General features: G+C 40.4%; 2 protein-coding genes across 4 annotated transcripts; one reads left to right on the top strand and one right to left on the bottom strand.

Annotated features, from left to right (window-relative positions):
* Positions 1 to 689: 689 nt before the first annotated feature.
* On the top strand, positions 690 to 5719 carry yif1b (Yip1 interacting factor homolog B). Of its 2 annotated transcripts, none has more exons than XM_083984296.1 (8): positions 690 to 839; positions 2286 to 2388; positions 2705 to 2834; positions 2935 to 3039; positions 3398 to 3534; positions 3644 to 3799; positions 3928 to 4021; positions 4171 to 5719. In XM_083984296.1, exons 1-8 carry the CDS (start codon positions 794 to 796, stop codon positions 4324 to 4326), a joined length of 927 nt encoding a protein of 308 aa, XP_083840422.1. In that variant the 5' UTR covers positions 690 to 793; the 3' UTR covers positions 4327 to 5719. The 2 variants fall into 2 exon arrangements, with proteins under 2 accessions (XP_083840422.1, XP_083840423.1); XM_083984297.1 differs by having other exon boundaries at positions 691 to 830.
* A 384-nt stretch (positions 5720 to 6103) lies between these two features.
* LOC310996414 (putative E3 ubiquitin-protein ligase HERC6) lies at positions 6104 to 15395 on the bottom strand. 2 transcript variants are annotated; one of them, XM_083985795.1, is made up of 23 exons: positions 15174 to 15395; positions 14283 to 14442; positions 14113 to 14195; positions 13588 to 13815; positions 13035 to 13126; positions 12821 to 12948; positions 12362 to 12516; positions 12059 to 12117; positions 11596 to 11687; positions 11432 to 11491; positions 11227 to 11323; positions 10863 to 11043; positions 10550 to 10701; positions 10203 to 10322; positions 9996 to 10094; positions 9661 to 9840; positions 9131 to 9271; positions 8829 to 8995; positions 8554 to 8620; positions 8392 to 8462; positions 7854 to 8037; positions 7019 to 7121; positions 6104 to 6920 (listed from the first exon to the last, which is right to left on the bottom strand). In XM_083985795.1, exons 1-23 carry the CDS (start codon positions 15391 to 15393, stop codon positions 6685 to 6687), a joined length of 3075 nt encoding a protein of 1024 aa, XP_083841921.1. In that variant the 5' UTR covers positions 15394 to 15395; the 3' UTR covers positions 6104 to 6684. The 2 variants fall into 2 exon arrangements, with proteins under 2 accessions (XP_083841921.1, XP_083841922.1); XM_083985796.1 differs by having other exon boundaries at positions 12059 to 12114.
* Between the last annotated feature and the right edge of the window lie 237 nt (positions 15396 to 15632).

Genomic DNA, 15632 nt, shown 5'->3' with positions numbered 1-15632 from the left:
ACAATGCAGTGGAACTATTTGCAGTGCTTATGGTGTTAGACCAGGGTTGAGGAGATGAGATCATCCAAAACAACTCTCCAACTAATTCAAGAAGTGATCATTACATGGGGTGTTGTAGGCAATAGGTCACTGGGTTGAGCGGGCGCCCTAGAGGCTATCTAGGCTAAAGTCCTCACTGCAGCGATTCCACTGGTGCATGAGTCTTTTACCCTCTCTCTGTCTATCTCAACTGTTCTGTCAATTAAAGGCAAAGTGCCCAAAAATACAAAAAGAAAAAGAAAAGAGAGGAAAAAATATCACATTTACATGGATTCTGTAGCATATTTGGGTACTTTTGGAAACAAAGAAGCAGAAAACAGAAGAGATTAACACAATCTTCAAATTCAGAAAAAGTGTGGAGAAAAGTAGATGAAGTGGAAAAACAATAGAGAACCAAAAACAAAGTATGGCCAAAGAAAAGGAACAAACAGTAAAGGTAACGTAAAGGTGTTACAAAAAGGGGGCGGGGGGTTCTAGCAAATAAAGTGTAGAGACAGTAGAGGTATATAGAGGTCAAATTAAAAAGGACCACACTTTCTGAGGAAGGCTACCTCCAGAAGGAGGCAGCAATGCGACGTCAAGTTGCCATGAAACCCGGAACAAGAAGAAGAAGTAGGAAGCGTTTACTTCCGTATACATTTTATGAATGACTCCAACTTCCCTGAGCAGCTTGCTATCTAGTGCCAACTGCTTCTAGGTGGAGTCTGTTGTTATTTTTTATCTACCGACCGCTGCTACCGCTGAGTCAGTACCAATGGATTACACTGCAGCTCAGAGTGGGTTCAGACAGCGTAAGTTACGTACGTGACCTCATCGTTCGAATCAGCTTTTTAACTGTCGCCGGCTGCACGCGCACTGCTAGCTTTCTGAAGTGCAACGTAAACGAAACTGAAACGTGATGCTAACTCGGTGCTCTCTCACACACACACTAGCGGCAAACAACTGGTCAAAACACCGACACCGAAATGTGCAATTAAAGTCCACCAACGCGGAACACTATGTTAGCTAAATGAATCGGCATTAGCAGCCTAACGTTACAGTTTGCCTAAAAGCAACTAATTAGCACGTAGCTAAGTCAACACTGCTAACAAACAAGCTAATTTAGGTCAACTGGATATCCGTAGTCCTATCTACTTTATCGGCGTCTTTTCTCTACCCAGTCTGTGTTGAAGTTTGTGTGTAAAGTGACTGTGGGGCATTTTTTTACAAGACAACTTAACCTAAACTTTTGTGATTTATAAAGATTCGTGTCGATCTAAGTATGTTAGCTCCTGCTCCTCAGTTTCAGTCTGAGGTTTGTGAGATGTGATATATTTGAGTCATAAATTACCTCTAAGCCAGAATGAATAGTGTTTTTTACGGGTCAATAATGGTTTTAACTCCTCATATCAATTTCTTAACGTTACCTCAGAGATGATGATCCATGAAACGAGAACCTCCGCAGACTATCAATACACCACCAAAATGTAAACAAGCCCTGAGGACTCGAGGACACATTTGCCTTTCTGCTACCAGAGCCAAGGCAGACGCTATTGTTGTAGGCTCACTTGGACAGCTATTAGTCATATTTTATGTGTTTTTAAAAAGGTGTGCGCGTCTTATATATAGGCTATAACGTAATATCTGACATACTTGAGTCGTCAAGCATGACAGGGAACTTGGCTCTGAACTGTGACTGTCTGTGGCTCCTCAGGATGATGAAATCTGTTCTCGTGATAAGTACGTGATCAATTGATTTCCTTCCTCTAGGATTGGTTTATAAAGAGCTCTTTCTCCTGCACAGGGCAGTGTGTGACCGGCTAGACATTTGTGTACCAGCTTCTAAGTAGTTTTGAGATTATATGATTGCCAAAGTCTTTCTACACTATGGTCACACAAGTGGGTGATTTCAGTGTTGTTATGGTGAACAGTAGACTCAAACACTTACACTAAGCACACTGCAAAGTGGCTAATGTCAGTATTGCATGCAACATTGGTTAGACACCAAAAAGAAAATCTGTCAATCATCCACAGGGTAACCATTGTTCCTGTCTTAGTGGTCGCAAATGTCCCTTAATCTGATTACCAGTAAAGAACCACAAATGTATTTGATTTCTTCAAATTCCTCTTGACTTGTGCTGCATTTGCTTGCTTTACTAATTCTGCTATTTGTATGCATCAGCCAAAAAAATTCAAGTGATTCAACATTCACATCACTTTAGTCCTTTTGTTTGATGTATCTGTTTCCATTCTCTCATGTCTTCCAGAGCCTGACATGCGTCTGAGGAACAGTTCGGTGGATGGCTCAGATGGCAGCCAGCTGTTTGAGGATACCAGTGCAGCTGGGGCTGGATCACAGTCAGGCTACAGGTGGGAGCCTTGCCAGATATTGAATTGCTGAGTCAAGAGCAGTTGATACAAAAACAGCAGCTCAGTTTCGAGCATGAATCCAGACTCACTATCGATCCTGCAGTTGTGGAAAGTTGCCATGGTCCAGGAAACACAGGCTGCTTTTGTCAGTCAATCAAATCACGCTCTCTTAGATTAAATTAAACTATTTGAAACGATACGATAACAACATCATGTAACTATCTCCTTGCAATAGATTTGATTATATGTTTTTATTAGGTTTGCACATGCATCACCATGTTCTTTCAGTTGATGTATTTTCTTGACATGTTGGCAGGAACCAACCGAGTGGGCCTCAAGCAGCAGGCTTTTCTGGACAGTCCCTCCTGTCAGACCCCATGTCTAACTTGGCCATGGCGTATGGCAGCTCATTGGCATCACAGGGGAGGGAAATGGTGGATAAGAATGTAAGACTATCCTCAACAACAAAAAAAGAATGATAGCATACTCAAATAGATATGCAAATAATAACGTGTCTGCGTACGGCTGTGTGCTTGCTCATTTCAGCTCGACAGGTTCATCCCAATTTCTAAGCTTAAATACTACTTTGCTGTGGACACGGTGTACGTGGGGAAGAAGCTGGGCCTTCTTGTTTTCCCTTACATGCATCAGGTAAGTCTGCTTTCACCTTCGCAATCTAAATTATTCTGTCAGGATTTCTGCTTGGCAGAGGTAAAGTTGATCACATGCATTTGAAAAATGCTCTTGGAGTTCAGATTCCTTGAAAAAGTAAACTGGACTACAGTTATACTCCTGTGTATACTCCTCCTCCTTTACTCCATGTCTTGAATATTTAGTATTTACACATTAACAAGTTATAATTCTGTAGATCGTTTATTGATATGTGAACTTAATATTTTTTATATATAGTTATACTGTAGATACAATATTTATGTATTTACCTGTGAAGTACTACACACCTCCAGTCCCTGAATTTAGACCTTTAAATGTGTAATCATATGTTTTATAGAACTGGGAGGTGAGCTACCAGCAGGACACTCCTGTGGCTCCACGCTTTGATGTGAACGCTCCCGATCTTTACATTCCTGCCATGGGCTTCATCACGTACGTCCTGGTGGCTGGGCTGGCCCTCGGCACACAGAACAGGTCAGTACATGCACAGCATATCTCTTTGCCAGGAAGATGTCCACCTCACACGATGACAGACTACACAGTTCATTCTATATTCATGCATGTACTGTTGTGCACCCGTCAGGTTTTCCCCAGAGCTGCTGGGAGTTCAGGCCAGCTCAGCATTGGTGTGGTTAATAATGGAAGTCCTGGCAGTACTGCTCTCTCTCTACCTTGTGACCGTAAACACAGACCTCACCACCATAGACTTGCTGGCATTTTCTGGCTACAAATATGTTGGGTATGTGTGACTCATCCAGTGCTGCATTTCCTCATTTTTCTCAGTTGTTTAATCAGCTTTCCCTGAACATTGCTAAGATTGCTTTGTCTGTCATACCTAACCTGTGACTGTGTGTGTGTGATCTTTAGGATGATTGTGGGTGTAGTATCAGGCCTGATGTTTGGGAAACCAGCGTATTATCTCTCTCTACTGTGGTGCTGTGCAGCCATCTTTGTCTTTATGGTGAGTAGAGAAGCTTTATCAGCTGATAAAGAGTTAATTAGTCAGCTATATCCAGAAATCCCAGAGGTACAATATACTGTATTGACTGGTCATGTTTGCACGTGTCTTGCTCGCTTGACATCTTAACTAAGCATATATTCTCCCCTCAGATCCGCACTCTGCGTCTGAAGCTGTTATCCGAGGCGGCAGCGGAGGGGAGGTTGGTGAGAGGAGCCAGGAATCAGCTGAGGATGTACCTCACCATGTCCATAGCAGGGGCACAGCCCATCTTCATGTACTGGCTCACATACCACCTCATCAGATAAAACTCAGAACACACACACTCACGGACTTGGCTATCTAAATGCCATCGCAAAATGAAATATAGAGAAAAAAAAACCACACATCAAGGAACCTGGACTGGATAAAGCACACAACAGTCGTCTGGATATCCCATCACCTCCCAGACGTTAAGACAGAACAACACATTCACAAGACTCAGTCCGTGTATGCATGGACCAAAACAACACATGCTACAAGACGTCTACAAGAAGTTGTGAGGCTTTAATGCTCTCTCTGTCACAGCACAGCCCCATGTCATTAGTAATGCCTTTTCTTTCTTTCTTTCTTTTTTTTGTTTTTTTCAACGTTGTATCTTCAAGAATTTGTAGCATGAGTAAGTGGCTTTAAGTTGTTGTTTTTTTCTATAAAGTGTAATTATTTGTTAATTATCTTTTTTAGGAATATTTAAGTACATATGTTTGTGTATAGCAGAAGTATTATTGTTCGTCTGATATCTCACAAGTGATGTTTCTGAGCCGCCAGAAGGAAAAGCACACTAACCTCACACGAGCCGTCCACTTAATGTGTAAACACAGAGCTGAAATCCAGGTTTCTAAGTGATCAAGTGGCTCTGCTTGGATGTTTTTCGACTGGAATGACTCCTTTTTGTGATCTGAGAAAGGTCCCACACCATTGTTGTCAATGTTGGATCTGGTAACAGGGATCATCTTACATAGGTCTGTAAGTGAAGGAGTAGCATAACCTCCATTTTATCTGTTTTTTCATCTTTTGTATGAGCTTTGCTGCCTAAAAACTCTTCACCAGAAATATCAGAAGCTACAGTGACAATAAGGCGTAGACCTCACGATGAGACAGCTTTTGATATCCTTTAAAAACCGAGTAAATTATTTTCTGCTTTTCATATTGAAAGTCATGTGGAATAAAGAAAGGGAAGAGAAGAGATGGTCTGTTCTGTGAAAACTGTTTTAGCCTCTTTGAGATACTTGAAATATTTTAATGCGCTTTTGTGCTTTCATGTGCTCGTGAATCATCCAGTGTCACTATGAAATGTGCTGTCTATGCTTTTATTTATGAACCAATGTTAACTCCAAACAGGGTAGGATACACAGTCATTTCAGTTCATTCAGGAAACATTTCAAAATTCAGGATCTTCTTTTGTCATTCTTCTCAAATGAAACTTATTATTGATTAATGGTAAAAATGCTTCTCGGTTTACTGATGTGCCAATAATAATAATAAAAAAAAAGTTTAATCAAGTGCTCATTCAAATAAGAACTGTTCAGCTCAGAACGACTGATTCTATTAAGAAAATATTTTTTTTTAAGTAATTACTAATAATGAGTGGATCCGAGCCCTGACTGTTAATGTGCTGAAGACATTCAGCCACTGAAACCATATGATCACTGATGAATAAAAACTGACTTACAGAGGCATCAAGTGTGAGTTGAGTGCTTTGTGCTCATTAATGTTAAGCGTGTGATTTTGTTTGTTTTAAGCAAACTGTTGCAGCTAAATTTGCATTGCATTTGGTCACACAACAATAATAATAATAATAATTTTCATTAAATCATCCATTTTAAATTCCAGTCTTACCTACATTGATTTCATAAAAGGTAATTTCTGTAGTAGTCTCTTTGGTAAGAAATGAAATATTTCAGGAAACAACTGGGCCCTGTTGTTTAATATAAGATGGTCTGTGTGGTGTGTGTGTGTGTGTGTGTGTGTGTGTGTGTGTGTGTGTGTTTTTAAATCCTGCACTTCACAAAACAACATTTAAACAGACAACATTTATTGTTTGGTTATCAAAGCATACACAGCAGAAAAAAAGAATGAACATGAACACTTAAAGAACAAATTCTTAATGCTAATTTAGATTTTATAATAAAAAGTGACAAGTAGCATAATGAGGCGTAGCCGTGATGCAAAGCAGTGTTGAACTGCTGATCTTACTTTTGGTTTTGGTCCATCATTTCCTTCACATAATCTTTGTGGTCAGTGCAAGTGATTTTTACAAAATGTGCTTGGCCCATGTATAGAGTGGGTCAGATTTTAATATAAAATTCTTTTCAGTGTTTCCGACAAATTTTTATTTGTAACACACCAAAACAAAATGAATCTATGGAAACACTGGGAGTAACATTTAACATGTGCTAGCATTAAGAACAGGAACAGGATTTTAATGGCAACTACATTGTACAACTGCCCAGTTTTTCACCCAACTAAATGACCACTACTGGGCTACTTCTATTAAGTTCTAACATGGTAAATAACAGTACCAAGGATCTCAAAATACAACTTCTTTTATGGAGATAAAACAGCAGCACATAGCAACACAAAAAAGCTAACTCAAAGCCAGATACTTTTTAGAAGGTACTTTCACTTCAGCCTCTAGTGTCATCTTTTTTCCAGAAGCCTCTGTTGTGATTAATGGCCTGACGCAGCCTGGTCTGCATCGTCCTGTCCACCGGGTATCTCTGGTACATGGGCAGCAGTAAAAGACAATGGCAGGTGAGGGATTCTGGCAAATGGCGTTCTGTGGCGTTGGGCAGGACGGCGACTGTCATCGTGATGCTCTGCATACCCTGGAAGGGCACCCGGTCGCAGCCTGTGAGGAACACTGGAGACAACGGCGTTCATCATTTAGAGATAATGGAGAATCATTTAGTGAAGTCAATAATGTGAGTGATACTAAGCACAATTATGTACGATACATACGAAAGAATTTTTTCTTTTCCTCTGCTGTCAGATTCTCAAATGCCTCCCAGAAGAGAATGATGTTTGGATGCTCAGCGTGATAGTCTCCTTCATAAACTGTGTTCTGTTTGGAAAAAAACAAAAATTACCACATCTAAAGAGAAACCCAACAACAGCTTTAATGTACTGATTCAACCACTGACTTTAGTTCATTTTGGTTCATAAAGACTTGAAATGTGCTATAGACAGGCATCTTTAAATCATCCTTATTTTCTCCGTCAAAGCTTAATTGTGTATTAATGGTGCTGTGGAGGGGAACTGTTTTAAAATCACTTCAGTCCACACTTTGAAAGTTGCAAACCTTGAAAGCCTTGAAGTTCACAACATAATCTGGACAACCTGGACACCGTGGGAAAAATAAAGGATTATCTTATCTTATCTTTAATTACTGGTAATATTGCAATCAAAGCTGTTCTGTTAACAAACCTGCACATGAAAACAGAATGCATAGACGGACAGTGAAACTGATAAAGGGTTATTTGGCATATGGGGCTGGGTGCTATTTGGGAGCTGACTTGCAAGTCTAACAAGTCCTGGATGACGTCTTTGAACTTTAAATAGTTCCTGCTCACGGCATATCTTCCACCTCTCAAGTTTCATGTCTCTAACCCCAGTAAGTGATGTAATGTATATATTCTGAAGCTAATGGACATAAAAAATGTAATCTTGTTTTGTTTGTCCAGATGTATTTCTTAATATCCAATTGCGAAACATGAAACATTATGAATTTGTTTGTCTTTACTACATTCCCAACCGTCCTCAAGACTCAAATGCAGTCTGGTGATTATCAACAGACCTGCTTGAACACCTCCCAGTCGTAGTTTTCTTGCCCCACCATCACCGCCTGCAACTCCTCCGGCTGGAAGAAATCCACCACGTTCATCTCGCACACTTTGAAAAAGCCTCTCTTGAACGCCTCAAACACACCCTCCACTGACTTGTTGAAGGCATGGTTGACGAAAGCAGCTACGTACTCTCTCCTATGAAGAGAAATGAAGGCACAACATCAAATGCTGACACTGTTCTGAGAAGCTGTGCAAATTGTTTTTACTATTTGTAACACGTAGTTAAGTTGGTGATGTTTATCATTATTTCTTTTGTCTTTACAAGTGGTCACACATCACACACCTACTTCAACTGCTACAGTAGATGGCAGCAAAGGACGGTTTATTTGTACATTTGGGAGGCTGGATATTATGTGTCAGTCAATATTACACAGTATAAAATGACGAAAAGATAAGAGGCCATTATAAAATATTTCACATGTTGTGAAAAACAGACAAGTTGTAAATCTGTCCAAATTGTCACATACAGAAATTCCAGGATAAACAAACCTGTTTGAGCCTGTGACCAGTTTTCCGGCTTCTCTTGGATCAAGCTCAACATCCTCACTGTCCCAGATCGCCTGTATTTAAATAATAATCACATTTAGACTGAAACAATCTGCGTATTAAATATCACTGGCCGTTAGTTTAACGGTGATTTTTTTAACGTACTGTGTAAGGAATTTCCAGTTCACTGACGACATCAGGAGTGTAGTCCTCCAACATGCACCGCCAGGACCTGAAGGCACAGACAACATTGAAGAAGACTATAATATAAACCATAGTCATGACCTGTAAACGATGAATATCAAGCGTTTTGAATCACGGCTGTAAAGTTAGAGAATGTACTGGTGTTTAGTGTGTGTATGACAGAAAGTGTTTGTGATTTTAAATGATTTTGTTTTTCAACTAAAGCCATTCAGTTTTGCATTTAAAAAACATCTTACTCTGCCATAACAGGGTCAAACTCCTTCATGTCGTCCATTGAGGGTTTGACCCTGACAAGCTTCTTGAAGAGAACCAGTGGGAAGGGCAGGTGGACAACGTTGTGGTTGTAAAGAGCCAGGCCACACAGAACACCGAACAGGAAGTAATTCTTCTCTTCCACTTTTGGCTGTTTGGCAAGTACATGTGTAAATTCACAAGTTCACAAAGTTTATATAAAACAATGCTAAATGAATGTACAAAGACAGTTTTTGTACTGGCTTTAACCAAAGGATTAGGATGTGCAAAAAGTTGATGGTCTTACACTGGGAGGGAACCAGAGTAGAGTCTTCTTCTCGTTGTACATGAACATTTCAGACTCTGGTGCCACAAGCTCATCAAAAACATGGAGGAAGAAGTCCCTTTTGTGGACGTTCATCATCTTTCTCTCATCCACAAACTGCACCTAAGGAGAAAAGAATAATTATTTTTAAACAAATGATTTACTGATCAGCTTTCAGCTTTTTCCTGTTATGCTGCTGTGTCAAATTTGAATCTCCTTTGCATCTTATCTTAAATTATTTCACTCCCATTACTATCTTATGTACATAAAAAAAATAAAAAAAACTAGAAGCACCCTATCCTAAAGACTAGACTTACAAGTTGCATTATGGGAAATGTAGGATCCAGCATTGTTATTCTACAGTGGGCAAAAACCTAAGAATATCTTGGCCTCTGCTGCCACAACTGTTCTTGTCTCTTGTGAGTCGGCTGTAGCACTTTCCCTGGAGACCAAAGTCACCAGATTTAGTCCCCAAACACTAAAGCTGACAACATTTTTGACAGCATGTTTACCACAAGCTCCTTTTTGAAGGCACCGTGGTCGGCTGCACCGAGCTGTCTGAAGGTGTCCTCGATGAGGTGCGTCCGTCTCAGGGTTAGCTGGAAGATCGGGGCGGGAGGCGAGTCCAGAGGGTTGACCAGAGCTTGATCCGGCCAACACAAAGCCAGATTATGAATGAAATGATGCGTCTCCTGTGATGACAAAACCCTTCTTTATAAGGAGATCTCCCATCACATGGAAAACAGTTTCAATGCAACTATACATGACATCTTTAAAACTAATGTACACTTTATAGTTAATGTAGACCTTCAGTAAAATGATCTAGGGCTTTAATATGTTACCGTACCTTCGATATGTATGCATGGATGTTTAAGACGGCCACCTTTTGAACCAGAGTGAACAGGAATGGGTAGCGGCAGAAGATGGCAGGAGTCCCGTCATCATCCTTGAAGAAAAGAAGAGATTATTTTGGTAATAAGCAGTCTAAAATTAAAATGGAATGCTTATCAAGAGAAATGGACAAACACTGAGATGTTACCCTAAGTGATTTTACCTCCACTTGAGAAAATTGCCACCATAAAGTGACGTCGTCGAGTGGCTGCACATTACCATTGATTTCCTCAACGTAAAATGTGCTCAGTGGGACTTTGTAGGACCTTCCTGCTTTGTTTGCCTGTAAACAAACACATGTATTAACAGAAATAATATTTTTGATGAAATAATGTATGAAGAAATAAATGTTTCTTTATAGACATCTCTTATAGTGCCAACAACAGTTTTCTCAGCTCTGGTAACTGTAATATAATATAATATAATATAATGTTGTCTAATCTTATCTTTAAAAAGTACAGCACTTGGTACTAAAGCCACTGATGGTTGACATAAACACAACAGACTGACTTTGTAAAGAAGTTTGAGGGCTTCCAGCAGCAATTTGACTCCTCTGTTGTGAGTTGCCAGGAGGCCATTCCGTAGCATGAAGGCCAGGGCATTCTTGAAGACCATGATGTGTTTTCTCAGTATGGAGGGGGTCAGGGAAGACCACCAGGCTTCTACAGAAAAAAAAGCATAGTGTGTTATTCATGATGTACTGTTCATTTCAAGATGTGGTTTGAAAAGTCTCCATGAAAATTATTTTAGAAGTAAAAAATATTTTATTTTGGTCAAGAAAAAAAAGAAAAGCCAACTAGCTGTGGTTGTTTACTTAGCTTACTTAGTGACTTCAGAGCTCTCTCATTCAGATTTCCAAGAATGACCGCCAGACCCAACGCCTGCTTCATGACGTTGGCGTCCTCTTGAAGAAGGGGGCACGTCAGCAAAATAAGCAGGACCTCCGCAGATTTCAGGACAGTCATTGATTCAACAAGCAAATCAATATGGAGCTGGAGCGTTACCTGTGTGTAATATAGACATGATTTACAGCAGGGGCTACTGAACAAAATGTCCATGCCCAAAGAGCCTTGTAGACACAGACTGCATATAACAGGAGAGGTTTACTCATTCAGTCAACTTGCCACAAGCAGGATACACAGAAAACAATTATGTGTGAAAAAAAATCATTTCGAGGATTTCTTAACTGATTCTTTGATCCATGGCTTTGTCAGCAGCTGGTCAAAAGCTCGGTCAGCAGCCTCGAGGTCCACAGTAAGGGAACCCTCTTCCATTGGATAGCCACTGAAAACAAAAGCAAATTCTAAAACATACTTCTCTCAGCTGATCATTATCACTGATTTTACTACTCAAACATCAAAGAAAACAGCAGCCGATACACAGACGACTTACTTGGCTTTTGTGAAACTTGCAACAAGACTGGAACCCGTCAGAAACATCAAGGATATTTCTCTGTTGTACAAAGAGAGAAAAGTTTTGGGAGAGCCCAAAAAAAGACAGTTCCTGAATATGAGATTAATAATTCCTATTCAAAAATACATAATTGAAGAAATTACTTCTTTGCTTCTGCATTTCCATGTGTCATTGACAGCCAGCTTTGCAGTTTTGTCTCATCGAGCCGCCCAGTTATCTGTCCTCGATCCACTGTCTTCAAGGAAACAAATCAGACCCAAGTTTCAAGGCAGTCATCTTAATACACATGATAAAATACACTGAAAATTCAATGCAACATCTTGTGATGCACAGGGACTTTAAAAACACATGGATATCAGTCCACACATGTCCAAACAATGTTATCAGTAAACCAGTAACCAGTCTTTACTTATACCCCTTTCCCACTGGTCAAAAAACCCGTTTAAACCCGCTAACAATCGGCTTTTGGTGGCAGTGGGAAAGGCGCACCGAGTCGCGTAAAATCGCCTTTAATCGGCTCGGCTCCGATCGACTTGCAGTGGGAACACCAGACCCGGGTCAAGCCGCTAATTTTAATGGGAAAACGGCTTTAGTTTCATACATTACCTGTGCAGGTGAGGAGTAAATGAAGTTTGTATTCCACCCAGCTGTGATTTTCAAATCTGCTTCAACAAATAAAAAAACAATACAATCTGATTTAGAGATAAATATTCTAGTCTTTAAGTATCTAATATAAAGCATATGCTATTGACGTCCATCAATATTCAATCATTTACTGCCAACTGCTTTGTTACTACAATTGATTAAACTTCTTTTTCCATTACTTGGTGCATCTCCTGGGTCGACAGATCCACACATTGCTCATTAGAATCTACTCAATACCAAAGTGTCCATATATACAGTACATACCACTGGGAACGGTTGCTGCGTCATCAACAGACCATGGAAATTGAACCAGAGTGGGACTCAGACTGTTCTCTGTGCGTCCAGTCCCAATTTGACCTTTGGCCCCATTGCCAAAAGCCCACAGCTGGCCAGAGGAACCCAAAACCAGAGTGTGACACCTGGGAAACAATTAGGACTTTGCTAAGAATCCTGACATATTCTACACAGTAATGGTAGATTACCCGTTTTACTAATACTTAGTTAAAGTTAGTTAAAGTCTCTCAAAATGAATTACACTGCCTTAGATAAAATGCAGTTCATTTAGTTCTGCTGTGATTTAGTTCTGCAACAGCTGCTGCTGTTTTACTTTTGTGTCATTGCATGTATGTTTTCATTGTTCTGTATTTCAATCCCGTAAAGCACTTTGTGAGTTTTCTCTGTGAGAAGTGCTATACAAATAAATGTGTGTGTGGTCATTTTTACCTGCCACATGCAATCTGAGTGGCCGGTCCGTCCAGACCGTCGACCAGTCTGGGTCTCAGTTCATTAGCGGTGGAGTTGTGACCGAGCTGACCAAGGCTTCCGTCTCCAAAAGTGAAAACCTTACCATCCTGGAAATCACAGCACCACACAACGTCACAAGAGGAAAACCTCACACTGATCCTCTTCGCAATGTGATAGTTAATCAGTGTTGTACCTTTGTTAACACAGCAGTGTGAGCCTGTCCACAGGTCATGGAGGAGACACCGAGAGGCCTGAGGGCCGGCACCATACAGATGTTAAACCTGCCTGTTGATGATGGAAAAATGATTTTTATCAAATTGACAATGACATGTAAAAAAATAAATAAAAAAAAAGAGTAGACCAAATAAAATACATTTTAAAACTTGAATTAACTTGGTAGTTCATAAAATAATAGAAAATAGCCCATCAGATATACAATTATTTATACCCTAAGTAGGAAAACATATTTTCTTTTCTATTGATAAAAAAAAATAGAGACTAGAAACCAAAATAAACTTTTGTATTACACTTAGATTTGCACATGGCGATAAGTATTTCTTTCTACCGGGATAGAAATAACATGTACTTAACAGTGAGACATTTTTCTCCTGAAGTGCAGGGTATATAATGGTGGCAATAGTGTGGGTTCTTTTTGAATTACTTTTTGTTTGTATTACAATATTTCCTCTATGTAAAATCTGCTAATGTGAATGAGTGCGTGACTGAGTTAAGGTAACTTTTTGTACCGTTCTCATCCACCCTGTTGAGTCCCAGCTGGCCATATTTATTGGCCCCACAGCAGTACACAAAGCCTGGGAGTGTGAGGAACAGAGAATGGGTCGCTCCAGCTGCTATATGGGTCACTGCCACGCCAGACAGGGCGCACACCAGCACAGGTGTGTACTGCAAAGACACCTTCTTGCCCAAACCCAGCTGACCATGACTGTTCAAACCCCATGAGAAGACATCTCCTCCTGTAAAGTGGAAAAAGTGCAGAAAATATGGTTTTATTGAACATAAACATCCCTTGCAGTCCTCTGAATGTGCCCTGGGGGTCTGCAATCTGAATGTTGACTGAAGCTGCCCTAGTGAGAAATTAACTTTATTATTACTTTACTATATCTGCAGGGAACTGGAAGACAGGATTTGACACAGTGACATGAAAATAAACATAAATCATTATTACATTAAACATCATGAAACTTTACAAGCTGTGAACCTGGAGTTGGCACAAAGACACGATGATGTCATCAGTGTGTTCAGTGTCTTACCTTTAGTCAGCGCCAGAGAATGGGAGTTTCCACAGGCAACCTGAATCACTTGTAGGCCTCCTGGCAGTGGTATGGGCACCCGACTGCAAGTTGATTTGTCAGTCAAAAAGCTTTGCACTTTTATTGTAAATGTGTAAACTGATTTACTACTCTAGAGACTGAGATCTTGCCTTGGTCTGAATATGTTGCCCGCCAGTGAATCCGGTAACATCCCCAGTTGTCCGTCCTCTCTGGCCCCCCAGGAGAACACGCTTCCAGATGCACACACGGCCAAACAGTGGTCCTGACCGCAAGCTATCATCACCACGTCACCAAGCCCCTCCACACGACCTGACAACAGGATGACCGATTCAGATTCACACATAGAAACACACATGACACATAATCATAAGGATCTTACAAATAGCCTATCTGACAGACTGAGGCAGACCTAACCATTTGCATATAAAAACTTGTTGGCCGTGTCGACTGTTTATTTACAGTGATAGAAAACTGTACAATCCTCACATAGTTGTGCTTAATCTGAGTATTTGCATAGGACTACACACATACATCCTCAAAAATGAATATCCAGTAATACAATAGCTTATAGAGCAACCTTTACTATTACTTTATTAACTCCTCCTCACTGTTTATAATTTGCAGTTTATTAAACTAACTATAAGAAAAAATAGCGATCCTATCCAAGCCGTGGATGCAACACATTGCTGAAAGTCCAATGTTTTTCACAGGCACATGAACTTGACATAAAATGAGTTATCCTCTGGTTAACTTTCATGTCCTGAGCTGACAAGAGTGAAACGAAACTGAAACTTCACTCAGCTGATTAGTCTCCGTTTATGACAATGACTGAATGCAATAAACTCATTAGGCGGTGGACACGTTTATATGGTAGACCTAAAGTAAAACTGTCAAGCCATTAAAAAAAAAACACATGATAAATTTATGTATGCTAACTTTTTTGCTGACCTGTTTTCACTCACAGAAAGATGATAACTTTCTGATAATATCACATCAATATTTTCCTCTTACGTTCATCATCTTGCTGACTTTTTACTCACCAGGTGTCCGTCCATCTCTAGGTGTCTTTCGTCCAAGTTGTCCCTGTGAGTTGTGTCCACAGGAAAAGACGTGTCTATTTCTGGTGAGAAATAAAGTGTGCTGGTCCCCGCAGCAGACGCTGGTTATAACCCCGGGGACAGTCCAGGACACCGGGCTGAGGGCTGTCGGTGGACCGAACTGTCCACTGGAGCTGTCTCCCCAACAACACAGCTGCGCCATGTCTCCACTGGACCTCAATGATGAGTGTTTCATACAGTACTTGAGCCTCTATTTATCTTCACCGGTGCTGCCTTCAAGTGCAGTCGGAGTTTTCACAATTTGGATCAAGTACACCGCTCATTCAGCGTGTATGGCGTGTTTGCAACAATGTTCATGTCACACACTATCTCTAAATTTGTCACAGTTTGCCTTTGAGTTTTATTTGAGTGTTATGCAAGAAGTAACAACCAACGGTGGGT

This window comes from Trachurus trachurus, assembly GCF_905171665.1.
Source record: "Trachurus trachurus genome assembly, chromosome: 13".
Classification (NCBI taxonomy): Eukaryota; Metazoa; Chordata; class Actinopteri; order Carangiformes; family Carangidae; genus Trachurus; species Trachurus trachurus.
Note: the sequence above shows the minus strand (reverse complement) of the source record. Positions and strands in the feature narration are given on the sequence as shown.